Below are 13908 nucleotides of genomic sequence, written 5' to 3'. Positions count from 1 at the left end.
ACCAACCGCCACACATACAAATACCTTTGTCCAGCATGAATCTGCCTATAGTTTTTATCCTTCCTTACACAGAAACATTAAATTAAATACCCTTAAAACTACATTTGTTTTTCTAATACCATTCGGAACTTTGATGTGGAGATGCCGGTGTTGGACTGGGGTGAGCACAGTAAGAAGTCTTACGACACCAGGTTAAAGTCCAACAGGTTTGTTTCGAATCACTAGCTTTTGGAGCATAGCTCCTTCCTCAGGTGAAAGGAAGGAGCTGTGCTCCGAAAGCTAGTGATTCGAAACAAACCTGTTGGACTTTAGCCTGGTGTTGTAAGACTTCTTACTATTCGGAACTTTGGTATTCATTTTTTTCAAACAAAATAGCTTTGCAACCAAATTGGATTGCATAAACAGAAAACGTCAAGTGTTTCATGAATACAACATTATGCAATCTTTGGACTCTACATTAAAGCATGCTCTTAATTCCATCTTTTGTGTTTGAACCGCATAGAATCCATATAGTGCAGAACGAGGTCATTCGGCCCATCCAAGTCTGCACTGACCTTTTGGGGGGAAAAAACACCCTACCTAGGCCCATTCCACCACCCTACCCCTGTAACCCCCGCGCATTGATCATGGCCAATCCAGCTAACCTGGACATCTTTGGACTGTGAGAAGAAACCGGAGCACTCCGAAACCTACCCAGACACAGGGAGAATGTGCAAACTCCACACAGACAGTCACCCAAGGCCGGAACCAAATCCGGGTCTCTGCCGCTGTGAGGTAGCAGTGCTAACCACTGTGCCGCCGTGTTGTAAGTCCTACTCAGTGGAGTTTGTTATGAATCTTCCAGTTCTACTGGACCCTGGACAGATTTTACATTCATAAAGACAGGAGTAGGCCATTCAGCCCCTTCAGCTGTTCCCTCATTCAGACAGAGCCTAGCTGATCTGTACTGAGTAGCAGTAAATTCACTGGATTTTTCGGATTTTCCATACACCAGTAATGGGTGGAAAGTCACATCAGATAAATATAACAGAATAAAAGAAAGCTGCTTTTGTAGGTTATGTTAACTCGCAGGTCAAGAATTTTGATTGAGGGCTACAATTTGACTAAAGGACCCTGATTTATAGTATCACCATAAATTGCGCTGTTATTAGTGTGCAGATTGGCATTGAGGTGCAGTGGAATATTATATGATATATAAAGTAATTTAAAAAGTATTTTGATTTGAAAAATGAACTGGGCTGAGCTAACAAATTGTTTCCTTCAGCTTGAAGTAACCGAGAAATTAGTCTGCAAGAGGAACCCTTTCAAAGTATTTGAATATCTTCAGCTAAGTTTGGAAGAGGTATGAGAGTGTAAATTTATTGTTAGCTAGTAATTTAAGTTAAGCGTCTGGTGATAGTACCCTCATATAATTAGAAAAGGAAAAGATGCTTGTTGCTGAATTCACAATAAGTTACAGAATGATTATTTAAAAAAATATATATTTTATTGAAATTTTTTTCCCTGAGCAACATTTTTCCCACTTACAAAACAAACAAAACGATAACAATAACAAAACAGAAATTTTTTAACTTTTTAACAATAATAATAATAATATACAAGTAACAAAACCTCGTACTCTATTGACCTATACTCAACTAAGCCTCCTCCCCCCCTCCGCCCCCCCCCCCCCCCCCCCCCCTCCCCCCTGGGTTGCTGCTGCTGGTCATCTGTCTTCCCTCTAACGTTCCCCTAGGTAGTCGAGAAATGGCTGCCACCGCCTGGTGAACCCTTGAGCTGATCCTCTCAGGGCAAACTTTATCTGCTCCAGTTTAATAAACCCCGCCATATCGTTTACCCAGGCCTCCAGTCCGGGGGGTTTCGCCTCCTTCCACATGAGTAGGATCCTGCGCCGGGCTACGAGGGACGTAAAGGCCACGACATCAGCCTCATTCGCCTCCTGCACTCCCGGCTCTTCCGCAACTCCAAATAGAGCTAACCCCCAGCCTGGTTTGACCTGGGCCTTCACCACCTGCGAAATCACTCCCGTCACTCCCTTCCAATACCCTTCCAGTGCCGGGCACGCCCAAAACATATGTGCGTGGTTTGCCGGGCTCCCGCCACACCTCCCACATTTGTCCTCCACTCCAAAGAACCTGCTCAATCTTGCCCCCGTTATGTGTGCTCTATATAGCACCTTAAATTGAATCAGGCTAAGCCTGGCGCATGAGGAAGAGGAATTTACCCTGCTTAGGGCATCAGCCCACATACCCTCCTCTATCTCCTCCCCTAATTCTTCTTCCCACTTTCTTTTTAGTTCGCCCACCGACTCCTCCCCCTCTTCCCTCATCTCTCTATAAATCTCTGACACCTTGCCCTCTCCGACCCACACCCCTGAAAGCACCCTGTCCTGTATCCCCTGTGTCGGGAGCCGCGGAAATTCCCTCACCTGTTGTCTAGTAAACGCCCTCACCTGCATATATCTCAAGAAATTCCCCCGGGGTAACTTATACTTTTCCTCCAGTGCTCCCAAGCTCGCAAAAGTCCCATCTATGAATAAATCTCCCACCTTCCTAATTCCCAACTGGTACCAGCTCTGAAATCCTCCATCCATTCTTCCTGGGGCGAACCTATGGTTGTTCCTGATAGGGGACCCCACCAGGGCTCCCCGCACCCCTCTCTGTCGCCTCCACTGTCCCCATATGTTCAGTGTTGCCGCCACCACCGGGTTCGTGGTGTACTTTTTCGGTGAGAACGGTAGCGGCGCCGTCACCAGCGCCTCTAGACTCGTCCCTTTACAGGACTTTTCCACGCCGCTCCCGCACCCTCCATCATCCATCTACGTATGATTGCCACATTGGCGGCCCAATAATAATCTCCCAAGTTCGGTAGTGCCAGTCCTCCTCTGTCCCTACTGCGCTGAAGGAACCCCCTCCTTACTCTCGGAACTTTCCCTGCCCACACAAAGCTCGTAATGCTCCGATCTATTTTATTAAAAAAGGTCCTGGTGATTAAAATAGGGAGACATCGAAATACAAATAAGAACCTCGGGAGGACCATCATCTTAATTGCTTGCACCCTGCCCGCCAGCGATAAGGGCTGCATGTCCCACCTCTTAAAGTCCTCCATTTGTTCTACCAGCCGTGTCAGATTAAGTCTGTGCAAGGTTTCCCAGCTCCTAGCGATCTGAATCCCCAAGTATCGGAAGTTTCTTTCCACTTTCCTTAGCGGTAAGCCTTCTATCTCTCTACTCTGGTCCCCTGGATGTATCACATATAATTCACTCTTCCCCATGTTTAACCTATACCCCGAAAATTCCCCGAACCTCCTCAAGATTCGCATAACCTCTATCATCCCCCCCGCTGGGTCCGACACGTATAGCAATAGGTCATCCGCGTATAACGAGACTCGGTGTTCTTCTCCCCCTCTAGTCACCCCTCTCCATTTCCTGGAGTCTCTCAACGCCATGGCCAGAGGTTCAATTGCCAACGCAAACAACAATGGAGACAGCGGGCATCCCTGTCTTGTTCCCCTATATAATCGGAAATACTCCGATCTATGTCGACCTGTAACTACGCTTGCCGTTGGTGCCCCATAAAGTAGTCTAACCCAGCGAATAAACCCGTTCCCAAACCCAAACCTCCTTAACACTTCCCATAAATACTCCCACTCCACCCTATCAAATGCCTTCTCTGCGTCCATTGCCGCCACTATCTCTGCCTCCCCCTCCACTGAGGGCATCATTATCACCCCTAATAGCCGTCGCACGTTAACATTCAATTGTCTCCCTTTTACGAACCCTGTCTGGTCTTCGTGCACCATCCCTGGGACACAGTCCTCTATCCTCGATGCCAGCACCTTTGCTAGCAGTTTGGCGTCCACGTTCAATAGTGAAATAGGTCTATAAGACCCACACTGCATCGGATCTTTTTCCCTCTTCAAAATTAGCGATATCGTCGCCTCCGACATTGTCGGGGGTAGTGTCCCCCCTTCCCTGGCCTCATTGAACGTCCTCGCCAACAACGGGGCCAACAAGTCCACATATTTTCTGTAGAATTCCACCGGGAACCCGTCCGGCCCCGGGGCCTTCCCTGCTTGCATGCTTCCCAGTCCCTTAATAACCTCGTCCACCTCAATCGGCGCCCCCAGGCCTGCCACCGCCTGCTCCTCCACTTTCGGGAACCTCAATTGGTCCAGGAACTGCCGCATCCCCTCCTCTCCCTCTGGGGGCTGAGACCTATACAGTTCTTCATAAAAGGTCTTAAACACCTCATTTATCTTTCCTGCCCTTCGCACAGTGTCTCCCCTTTCATCCCTAATTCCTCCTATCTCCCTCGCTGCTGCCCTCTTTCGCAGTTGGTGCGCCAACAGGCGACTAGCCTTTTCCCCATATTCATACTTCCTCCCCTGTGCCTTCCTCCACAGTACCTCCGCCTTTCTGGTGGTCAGAAGGTCAAACTCGGTCTGGAGTCGTCTCCTCTCCCTGTACAGCTCCTCCTCCGGGGTCTCTGCAAATTCCCTGTCCACCCTTAAAATCTCCCCCAGTAATCTATCCCTTTCCTTGGCCTCTGTTTTCCTTTTGTGGGCCCCAATAGAAATCAGCTCTCCTCTGACCACCGCTTTTAGTGCTTCCCAGACCACTCCCACAGGGACCTCGCCGTCGTCATTGACCTCCAGCTATCTCTCGATACACCCCCTCACTCTTGCACACACTCCCTCATCCGCCATCAGTCCCACATCTAATCGCCAGAGTGTTCTCTGCTCCCTGTCCTCTCCTACTTCCAGGTCCACCCAATGTGGGGCATGATCCGAAACCGCTATGGCTGAGTATTCAGCTTCTTCCACCCTAGAGATCAACGACCTTCCTAAAACACCTTTTTAGCCCATCTCAGGACCTCTTCTCTGTCCTTAAGGCGGTAGAATCGCACGATTATCGCCCTCGGTGGTTCTCCCGCTTTTGGTCTTCTCGCCGGGATCCGATTTGCCCACTCCACCTCCATGGGGCCCGCAGGGGCCTCAGCACCCATCAGTGAGCTCAGCATCTTACTTGCGTACGCTCCACAGTCCACTCCTTCCACACCCTCCGGGAGACCTAGTATCCTAAGGTTCTTCCTTTGCGCTCCATTTTCAAGGGCCTCAATCCTGTCAGCACACTTTTTATGAAGTGCCTCGTGCGTCTGAGTCTTGACCGCCAGGCCCAGGACCTCGTCCTCAATACCTGACACCTTCTGCTCCACCACGCGAAGTTCAGTCTCCTGGGTCTTTAAAGTCGCCTTAAGCCCCTCAATTGCCTGTAACAACGGGGTCATTACCTCCTTCTTCAGCAGGTCCACGCACCGTCTCACAACCTCGTCCTGCTCAGGCCCCCATGTCACCTGCGATCCCTCCGCCGCCATTTTGTTCCACTCCCTCTGACCTTCTGTTGCAGATTCTTCGGGCTGCAGCCGCCGCCGCCGGTTTTTCCCTCCGTCGTTCGGGGGGGGACTCCCTTCCCTCGCGCCTCGCACCGGGTTTTTCGGCCGGCAAGGTCCCCGTTGTGGCTCTTAAAAGAGCCCGAAGTTCCGTCGGAGCTGGAGCCGCCGAAACGTGCGGCTAGCTCATCCCTGCCGCAACCGGAAGTCCACAGAATGATTATTGAACGGCCACACTAATCAAACAAATAAAATTAATGCTTCCTTGATACTACACAAGGAGCGACTTTTAAGTGTGGCTTATTGAGACTTCCGGGTGCGGCTATGCAGAGCTAGGTCGCATATTCGGCAGCTCCTGCTTGGAACGGACTTTTGGGCTCTTTTACAGGGCCCCCACGGCATTTGTTTGACATTTCCCGGTGTGGGAAGAAGGCGGCAATATTCCCCCGACAGTGTCCCCCAGGAAGGGTATGTCTCTTGGTTGCCAGACACACGCAGAAACAGTGAAAGATTTGGCTGCAACTACAGGATAAACAGGGCCTCTTCCAGCATGCAGGCGGGGGAAGGGCAAGCTTAAAGCTGCAAGCTGACCTGAGGGCCTGTATCAAAGGTGAATTCTAGCAGCAGAGGGAACAACTGTGAAAAGACCTCATCAAGGCCACTGAAGGGACTTCCGGTTGCGGTGATGCCTAGCTAGCCGCACGCTTCGGCGGCTCCAGCTCCGACGGACCTTCGGGCTCTTTTAAGAGCCTCAACGGGGAATTTTTCGACGACGCAACCCGGTGTGGGGCGTGTGAGAAGGGAGTCCCCCCCAAACGAAGGAGGAAAAAACCGGCGGCGGCGGCTGCAGCGCGAGGAATCGTCGACCAAAGGGTCAGAAAGAGAGAAGTACAAGATGGCGGCGGAGAAAGCGCAGGCGACATGGGGGCCTGAGCATGAAATTGTGAGACGGTGCGTGGAGCTGCTGAAGAGGGAGGTGCTGACCCCGTTGCTACAGGCAATTGAGGGGCTCAAGGAGACATTAAAGACCCAGGAGACAGAGCTCCGTGTGGTGGAGCAGAAGGTGACAGATATTGAGGACGAGATCCTGGGCCTGGCGGTTAAGACACAGACGCACGAGGCACTTCATAAAAAGTGTACTGAAAGGATCGAAGCCCTAGAAAATGGAGCGCGAAGGAAGAACCTTCGGATACTGGGTCTCCCTGAGGGTGTGGAAGGAGTGGACTGTGGAGCGTACGCAAGTACGATGCTGAGCTCACTGATGGGTGCTGAGGCCCCTACGGGCCCCTTGGAGGTGGAGTGGGCAAATCGGATTCCGGCGAGAAGACCAAAAGCGGGAGAACCACCCAGGGCGATAATCGTGCGATTTTACCGCCTTAAGGATAGAGAAGAGGTCCTGAGATGGGCTAAAAAGGTGCGGAGTAGCAGATGGGAGAATGCAGTGGTACGGGTATACCAGGATTGGAGTGCGGAGGTGGCGAGAAGGAGGGCGAGCTTCAACCGAGCCAAAGAGGTGTTGCATAAAAGGAAGGTGAAGTTCGGGATGCTGCAGCCGGCAAGACTATGGGTCACGTATCAGGAGAGACACCATTATTTCGAGACGGCGGAGGAAGCATGGACCTTCATCAAAGAAGAGAAATTGGATCGGAACTGAGGGACTGATGCTGCAAGAAATGTTATTGTTAATGTTACGGTGGAAGTTAATTGAGAAGTAAACAGGGAAGGGGGGAGACATTGGGGAAATGTGGGCGCCGGTGAGGGGGGAAAGACGGGACATAGTTGGAGAATGGGGAAGGGGAGGGGGAGGGGAAAGGGAGCTGCGCCATAAGAGGCGGGTCAGGTAAAGGGATGTTCCCGCACCAGAAAGAATAAGGCGGGAAGACAGGCGCAAGGCGGATGGGAATTCCCCACATGGGGAGGTCGAGGAGTGAGCAGGAGTAGCCGGGGTCAGTTGAAGTCAGCTGACTTACGGAAGTAATATGGGGGGAGCAATCAAGCTAGAAAGAGATCTAGCGGGAAGGGGAGGAGGGAGGGAGAAGGGGGGGGGGACAACTGGGTTGCTGCTGCGGAAATCCAAAAGGAAATGGCTAAAGAGTGGGTGGGCGGGGATGGTGTGCGACGCTGGGGGAGCGAGCGGGAGCGCGGAGGCGGGATATGGGACTGGCCTAGAGAAGGTAATGGCTAGTCGACACGGGAAGGGGGCAGGTAGCCCCCTAGTGAGGCTGATCACGTGGAACGTGAGAGGCCTGAACGGACCGATAAAAAGGGCCCGAGTGCTCGCGCATTTGAAAGGACTAAGGGCAGACGTGGTTATGCTCCAAGAGACGCACCTAAAGGTGGCGGACCAAGTTAGGCTAAGGAAAGGATGGGTGGGACAGGTGTTCCACTCAGGACTGGACGCAAAGAATAGAGGGGTGGCCATTTTGGTGGGGAAACAGGTTGCATTTGAAGCAAAGAACATCGTAGCAGATAGCGGAGGTAGATATGTAATGGTGAGTGGCAGGCTGGAGGGAATGGAGGTCGTGTTGGTTAACGTGTATGCCCCAAACTGGGACGATGCGGGATTTATGAGACGGATGCTGGGGCGTATACCGGACCTGGAGGTAGGAAACTTGATTTTAGGAGGGGACTTTAATACGGTGCTGGACCCGGGGCTAGATAGATCCAGCTCAAGGACCGGAAGAAGGCCGGCAGCGGCCAAGGTACTTAAGGGGTTTATGGACCAAATGGGGGGAGTGGATCCATGGCGATTTCTTAGACCTAGGGCTAGGGAGTATTCCTTCTTCTCCCATGTCCATAAAGTGTACTCCCGGATAGATTTTTTTGTTTTGGGAAGGTCGTTGATCTCTAGGGTGGAAGAAGCTGAGTACTCAGCCATAGCGGTTTCGGATCATGCCCCACATTGGGTGGACCTGGAATTAGGAGAGGAAAGGGAGCAGAGAACACTCTGGCGATTAGATGTGGGACTGATGGCGGATGAGGGAGTGTGTGCAAGAGTGCGGGGGTGTATTGAGAGATACGTGGAGGTCAATGACGACGGCGAGGTCCCTGTGGGAGTGGTATGGGAAGCACTAAAAGCGGTGGTCAGAGGAGAGCTGATCTCCATTGGGGCCCACAAAAGGAAAACAGAGGCCAAGGAAAGGGAAAGATTACTGGGGGAGATTTTAAGGGTGGATAGGGAATTTGCAGAGACCCCGGAGGAGGAATTGTACAGGGAGAGGAGACGACTCCAGACGGAATTTGACCTTCTGACCACCAGAAAGGCGGAGGTACTGTGGAGGAAGGCACAGGGGAGGAGGTATGAATATGGGGAAAAGGCGAGTCGCCTGTTGGCTCATCAATTGCGAAAGAGGGCAGCAGCGAGGGAAATAGGAGGAATTAGAGACGAAAGGGGAGACACGGTGCGAAGGGCAGGAAAGATAAATGAGGTGTTCAAGACCTTCTATGAGGAACTGTATAGGTCTCAACCCCCAGAGGGAGAGGAGGGGATGCGGCAGTTCCTGGACCAATTGAGGTTCCCGAAAGTGGAGGAGCGGGGGGTGGTAGGCCTGGGGGCACCGATTGGGGTGGACGAGGTTATTAAGGGACTGGGAAGCATGCAAGCAGGGAAGGCCCCAGGACCAGACGGGTTCCCGGTGGAGTATTACAGAAAATATGTGGACTTGTTGGCCCCGTTGATGGTGAGGACGTTCAATGAGGCCAGGAAAGGGGGGACTCTACCCCCGACGATGTCGGAGGCGACGATATCGTTAATTTTGAAGAGGGATAAAGATCCGTTGCAGTGCGGGTCCTATAGACCCATTTCATTGTTGAACGTGGACGCCAAATTGTTGGCAAAGGTACTGGCATCGAGGATAGAGGACTGTGTCCCGGGGGTGGTGCACGAAGACCAGACAGGGTTCGTAAAAGGGAGACAACTGAATGTTAACGTGCGACGACTATTAGGGGTGATAATGATGCCCCCAGTGGAGGGGGAGGCAGAGATAGTGGCGGCAATGGACGCAGAGAAGGCATTTGATAGGGTGGAGTGGGAGTATTTATGGGAAGTGTTAAGGAGGTTTGGGTTTGGGAACGGGTTTATTAGCTGGGTTAGACTTCTTTATGGGGCTCCAACGGCAAGCGTAGTTACAGGTCGACATAGATCGGAGTATTTCCGACTATATAGGGGAACAAGACAGGGATGCCCGCTGTCTCCATTGTTGTTCGCGTTGGCAATTGAACCTCTGGCCATGGCGTTGAGAGACTCCAGGAAATGGAGAGGGGTGATTAGAGGGGGAGAAGAACACCGAGTCTCGTTATATGCGGATGACCTATTGTTATACGTGTCGGACCCAGCGGGGGGAATGATAGAGGTTATGCGAATTTTGAGGGGGTTCGGGGATTTCTCGGGGTATAGGCTAAACATGGGAAAGAGTGAATTATTTGTGATACATCCAGGGGACCAGAGTAGAGAGATAGAAGGCTTGCCTCTAAGGAAAGTGGAAAGAAACTTCCGATACCTGGGGATTCAGATCGCTAGGAGCTGGGGAACCTTGCACAGACTTAATCTGACACGGTTGGTAGAACAAATGGAGGAGGACTTCAAGAGGTGGGACATGCAGCCTCTATCGCTGGCGGGCAGGGTGCAAGCAATTAAGATGATGGTCCTCCCGAGGTTCTTATTTGTATTTCAATGTCTCCCTTTACTAATCACTAAGACCTTTTTTAATAAAATAGACAGGAGCATCACGAGCTTCGTGTGGGCAGGGAAAGTTCCGAGAGTAAGGAGGGGGTTCCTTCAGCGTAGTAGGGACAGAGGAGGATTGGCACTACCGAACTTGGGCGATTACTATTGGGCCGCCAATGTGGCAATGATACGTAAATGGATGATGGAGGGTGAGGGAGCGGCGTGGGAAAGACTGGAGAGAAAGTCCTGTAAAGGGACGAGTTTAGAGGCGCTGGTGACGGCGCCGCTACCGATCTCACCTAAAAAGTTTACCACGAACCCGGTGGTGGCGGCAACATTGAATATCTGGGGACAGTGGAGGCGACAGAGAGGGGTGCGGGGAGCCCTGGTGGGGTCCCCAATCAGGAACAACCATAGGTTCGCCCCAGGAAGAATGGATGGAGGATTTCAGAGCTGGTTCCAGTTGGGAATTAGGAGGGCGGGAGATTTATTTATAGATGGGACTTTTGCGAGCTTGGGAGCATTGGAGGAAAAGTATAAGTTGCCCCGGGGAAATTTCTTGAGATATATGCAGGTGAGGGCATTTACTAGACAACAGGTGAGGGAATTTCCATTGCTCCCGACACAGGGGATACAGGACAGGGTGCTTTCAGGGGTGTGGGTCGGAGAGGGCAAGGTGTCAGAGATTTACCGAGAGATGAGGGAAGAGGGGGAGGAGTCGGTGGGCGAACTAAAAGGAAAGTGGGAAGAAGAACTAGGGGAGGAGATAGAGGAGGGTATGTGGGCTGATGCCCTAAGCAGGGTAAATTCCTCTTCCTCATGCGCCAGGCTTAGCCTGATTCAATTTAAGGTGCTACATAGAGCACACATAACGGGAGCAAGATTGAGCAGGTTCTTTGGAGTGGAGGACAAATGTGGGAGGTGTGGCGGGAGCCCGGCAAACCACGCACATATGTTTTGGGCATGCCCGGCACTGGAAGGGTATTGGAAGGGAGTGACGGGAGTGATTTTGCGGGTGGTGAAGGCCCGGGTCAAACCAGGCTGGGGGTTAGCTCTATTTGGAGTTGCGGAAGAGCCGGGAGTGCAGGAGGCGAAAGAGGCCGACGTTGTGGCCTTTGCGTCCCTAGTAGCCCGGCGCAGGATCCTACTCATGTGGAAGGAGGCGAAACCCCCCGGACTGGAGGCCTGGGTAAATGATATGGCGGGGTTCATTAAACTGGAGCAGATAAAGTTTGCCCTGAGAGGATCGGCTCAAGGGTTCACCAGGCGGTGGCAGCCATTTCTCGACTACCTAGGGGAACGTTAGAGGGAAGACAGATGACCAGCAGCAGCAACCCAGGGGGAGGGGGGGGGGGGGGGGGGGGGCGGGGGTTTAGTTTAGGTCAAAGATAAAGGGGTTTTGTTACTTGTGTATTGTTTAAAATTTCTGTATTGTTATTGTTGCGTTTGCTTTGTAAGAGGGGAAAAATTGTTGTTTGGGAAAAAATTTTCAATAAAACATTTATAAAAAAAAAAAAAAAGTGTGGCTTATTGAATGATTCCACATAATGTAAAGTCGCCATAGTCCCTGGGGACCATGGGCTGCTTTCCCCATTTTGAGGGGGAGAGCTGACTGGAGGTGATTTAATCTAAGGATCACCACACCTCAGGCATGGAGAAAGGTTGAGAAGGCGGGGCCTTCATGAATCTTTAACCCCAGCTGGTGCAGGAATTGAACCTGCGCTGTTGGCCTCGCTCTGCATCACAAACCAGCTGTCCAGCCAACTGAGCTAAACCGGCCCATTATCAAATGGTTATTACTCTCATTATTCTTTATACTGAGCAGGACTGCTTCATGATGCCATGTTTAATATCTATTCATTCACTTTTCTCAGTATGGTTATCAACATTTTAATCATAAAAAACAGTTCAACAGTTTTATTTAATTAACACATGTTTGCTGTATCCTTGCTGATAGATTGCTAAATCTACAGCTGCAAAATGTTTACTCGCAGTAGATGCATTTAAATTAATTCCCAGCTCTGTACTATTTCAGGCCTTTTTCCTTGTCTACGCCTTGGGATGTTTAACCATTTATGACAATGAGGTCAGTTATGCCTTCTGTTGAATAGAAAATTATAAAATTGACGCATGTTCTCCCATTTGTTCAGCAAGTTATCCCATTTGAGCTGTACAGACCAAGAATATCTCAGATTGAATCTACACCCTGTACTGAATTAACTGACTCCCGCTGAAGTGGTGATAGGGACAATACAATTGGCCTTCACACTCCTGGGTTAAGATTGAGAATCTTCCTCCATCTATTGTGCCAACTTATCCATCCTCCACTTGTAAATTCAGCCTCGGGTGATTGTTTTGAACATTTTGTGCCTGGAAAATAATGATTTTTGAATTTGAAACCAATGGGAACAATGATTGAAACACCAGCATCTTTGAAAGTATACCATCTGGATTAATCTGTCCATTAAAAATGCAGAGATTAAATTTGGTAATGTTGATGGTTGAGAGTTTAGTGGTGGAATCATTATCTAGAATGCGGAGTTTGGATAAAACTGTAAGGCAATCCTGTAGTTTATTTTCTTATTTGTTTTAAATGTGCATGAGCCTGGCATGGTTAATATACATTAACATGCACTTGTACATCAAACGGAACTTGGATGAGCACTTGAAGGAAATAAAGATGGGGGTGGGGCGGTGGAATGGGACTTACTGAATTGTTCCCTGGGAGCTAGCATTGGCTCTTATTCTGCCATAAATAAAGGACTCTAAGATGACTTCCTGATAAAAGTTACAGTTCTTATGGATTTTGATTGTTGTTCCTGTTAGTTCATTTTCTGGTGTCTTTCTGTTGACTAGTAATATAACTAACTAGCACGATAGATGGACAAATTCAGCTCACTTTCATATACCTGCTTTTCCGTGATAGTGAATTTAGCAGTGAAGCTCAAGATCTATCTGCCATATAAGATGTGCACATAGTAAAAAGTGTCATTTGCTAGAAAGGGTTGAAATAACCGTTGTCTAGCCCAATGTTAATGGTGTTTTTCATTTAATTTCAGGAACCTCTAAGTATTCTCAAATTGTGGGAAATATTTAGTCTGATTCAGCCTGGATTTAAAGCCAATTACATGGGCTATCACTACTTTCGAAGTAAAGGCTGGGTGCCAAAAACTGGACTGAAGTATGGAACAGACCTCTGTAAGTAATTCCTATGTATGTATCTCATAGAAATGCAATCATAAGAAATTACAGTGCAGACGGAGGCCATTCGGGCCATTGGGTCTTCACCGGCCCTGGAACGAGCACCCTACTTAAGACCATGCCTCCACCCTGATCCCGTAATCCAGTATCCCCACCCCATCATTTTGACATCACAAAAATGCCTAGATTAAGACTAACCTATTAGTAGCACCATATTAAGTCAAAGAATTTATAAGCTGAATTACTGACCGTATAGCCCCAAATGTACCAGTTTAACCTGATCTGCACTGTGTTTAACTAATCTCAACTAGAGCAACGGTAGAGGTTTTTGGGCTCCTGTTGCTTCTGAGTCAGACGGTTGTGAGTTCAAGCCCGCAAGGGAGGAGAAGATAAATGAATGAAAGAAAGTGTCATGGGTGGAATTTTCCCAAAGAATGACTAAGGGCACAATCCTCCAGTCATACTGCGCCGGAAAGACAGCTCGCTGCTGTTGAAAGCTGGGGAACACCTCTCCCGGGATCTACCCAGCTCATAATGCCTCACAAGATTCAACGCAATCTTGTGAGATGGTGCAAGATGAATCCCGCCCACAATAGAGCTAGGCAGTAAGCCTTATTCTAATGTGCAGATTCTCAAGGTACCTGAGGCTTT

The 13908-nt window shown here is 49.9% G+C and overlaps 1 protein-coding gene across 5 annotated transcripts in view; it reads left to right on the top strand.

Annotated features, from left to right (window-relative positions):
- tsen2 (TSEN2 tRNA splicing endonuclease subunit) overlaps window positions 1–13908 on the top strand; it is a 62979-nt gene that overhangs the window by 34443 nt on the left and 14628 nt on the right. For 3 of the 5 annotated variants that reach the window (XM_072472573.1, XM_072472571.1, XM_072472570.1), the window contains exons 6-8: window positions 1265–1342; window positions 12092–12142; window positions 13116–13254. In XM_072472573.1, the coding sequence (XP_072328674.1) occupies window positions 1265–1342; window positions 12092–12142; window positions 13116–13254 (268 nt within the window). The remainder of the gene's footprint in view (window positions 1–1264; window positions 1343–12091; window positions 12143–13115; window positions 13255–13908) is intronic. The other 2 variants (XM_072472575.1, XM_072472574.1) reach the window with 2 other exon arrangements.

This window comes from Scyliorhinus torazame, chromosome 13 (assembly GCF_047496885.1).
Source record: "Scyliorhinus torazame isolate Kashiwa2021f chromosome 13, sScyTor2.1, whole genome shotgun sequence".
Lineage (NCBI taxonomy): Eukaryota > Metazoa > Chordata > Chondrichthyes > Carcharhiniformes > Scyliorhinidae > Scyliorhinus > Scyliorhinus torazame.
Note: the sequence above shows the minus strand (reverse complement) of the source record. Positions and strands in the feature narration are given on the sequence as shown.